The 2,185-nt window shown below is 43.5% G+C and overlaps 1 protein-coding gene across 1 annotated transcript in view; it reads right to left on the bottom strand.

The window, feature by feature from the left end:
• Positions 1-2,185, bottom strand: part of NID1 (nidogen 1) — a 79,027-nt gene that overhangs the window by 43,207 nt on the left and 33,635 nt on the right. The window contains exon 10 of the mRNA XM_008582774.1: positions 900-1,025. Within this exon, the coding sequence (XP_008580996.1) occupies positions 900-1,025 (126 nt within the window). The remainder of the gene's footprint in view (positions 1-899; positions 1,026-2,185) is intronic.

Raw genomic sequence — 2,185 nt, 5'->3', positions numbered from 1 at the left:
GGGCCAGGAGATGGTTCGCTGATGCGGGGTGAGAGGCATCTGTCTTCAATTGGGGAGACATGGTGAGCCCAGATGGCCCATTCTTCCTGTTGCCCTGCAGACCTGGAAGCAGGCTGGCCCTGGTAGTACAGGAATCTTCAACTTAAAATTCTTGGAACCCACAGTCAAAGCACTGCCATAGGAAAAAGAGGATAATTTTCAACAATCTGGCTCTTTGTGGTTGGCTTATCAATCGTCACCAAAATCACCATTGACCAAGAGCGTAATTAGCCTAATTAATAGCAGCAACTTACTTCAATAAGGCTCAGTTATGCTGTGACTTGTGGTTTGTAAAATTAAAATCCAGGAATAGCGTGGCCCCACATGGGATTTTATTTGTTTATTTATTAATTTAATTTATTAGTATTTTTTAAATTTTAACTTCTCAGTATACACTGTAGTCGATTTTCATGACCCTTTACCCGTTCCTCTTCCCAGCTCCCAAAGGAGATTTTAGGTGCAACTCAGGGAGAATTCGATCAAAGACAGGCGATGACACCAAAGTGCCTAACAGGTGGCCCCTCATCACGAATCCCAAGGCTACTAACTACAAGGAGAAATGAGGCTAATAGCTTTAATAACTACTAATGGCACATGAAAATGATTAAAAGAAGTTTACGAGGAGTGAATGTGATGCAGAGGCTGGCACAGGTGAGGTGACGGTCTCCCCGGTGGGGACAGTGACACTGCTTTCTCCTCGTACCTGTCACTCTGCAGGTGCTAGAGGGTGGGGCTATGTCTGATTCTCTTGTGAACTGCCTCTCCTGACAGCAGAGCCCAGCACCTTCCATCTTGGCCAGGACGGGAGCTAACAGGCACCATACGAAGAAATGTTTTGAAAAGTTACCTGGGGAACTTACCCACACACGTGCCCTCATCTGAGAACCGGAAGCCCTCCATGCATTCACAGCGGAAGGTCGCTGGGTGGTTGTTGCAAATGGCGTTGCTGCCACACACCGAGGGCTGTTCTGCACATTCATCAATATCTGCAGTGGATTTTTTAAAAAGGCAGCATTTTTTAACCTCCTCAGACATCATGGAATATAACAAAATAGAAAACATTTTCATGGGAGAATGAATGAACTTTAAAACTAAGTTTTCTATACTCCAAAAGTAGTGTTCAATATGATTTATTTTTCCGTGCATAACTTTAGAGACCGATCCCAGGCCCTTTTCCTAAGTAACCAAGGGATTCCTGCACCTGCCCTGGTGCACAAGTCACTCACACAAAATTGGCAATACATGTTCCAAGGACACAGAGCCAAATATGCGGACTGCGAGTAAGGATCTGACACTTCAGAGCATGTTTAAATACACAATTGTTCAAAAATGATACCTTTCTCCAATTACAGTTACAAAGAAAAGTTGAACAATTTAAAGCCTAATTGTGAATTTTTTAATATTACCCAGAGTTTAATGGACTAAAAGGAAAACCATGAACTCCTAAGACTGTAAAGGAACTAGCAGAGTGATGTCCCTTCCTGTGACAATACTATGGTCACCACATGGGGTAACATAAAGCAGAAAGCACATGCTCTGGAGTTGGACATAGCTAGGTTCAAATCCTGCCTCCTTTAGTTACTAGCTTGTGTGATCTTGGGCAAGTTACCTAACTACTTGGCCTCAGTTTCCCCATTGGTATATAAGCATAATGCTATTCATCTTGTGAGGACTGCAGAAAATGGAGCTCCTAGCACACCCAAGACATGCAGCGATTATTATAATTATTAGGGATTGAGCATGCACCCTCAGCCTCGGTGATGGGTTTGGCTGATTCTGGGAACATGGTCCTCAGATGGCCGCTAGGCTTTGGGGGCCAGTCTGTGGCTGCCACCAGAGCAAGGCTGGTTGGCCCAGGTAAGGAACTGAGCTAACCTGTCATTACACTGGTTACCTGTCCTCTGATGGGTTGAAATGAACATGGTTACACAAAGTTCTTCCAATGCCAACCTTGTACTCAGAGGGTACACAGTTACTTCTGGCAGTTCTAAAAACAGATGTGTGTGATAGAGGATTTTGTAATGTCTGAAACCACACAACTCCCTCCCCCTCCAAAGCCCCTTCCAATGCTTTAATGTGAATCTTTCACTCTTTTTTTTTCCTTTTTTTTTTTTTTTTTTTTTTTTTTTTTTTTTTTGACCGGGAA

Source organism: Galeopterus variegatus, unplaced genomic scaffold (genome assembly GCF_000696425.1).
Source record: "Galeopterus variegatus unplaced genomic scaffold, G_variegatus-3.0.2 Scaffold2721, whole genome shotgun sequence".
NCBI classification, from domain to species: domain Eukaryota; kingdom Metazoa; phylum Chordata; class Mammalia; order Dermoptera; family Cynocephalidae; genus Galeopterus; species Galeopterus variegatus.
This window is presented reverse-complemented; position numbering and strand designations above follow the sequence as displayed.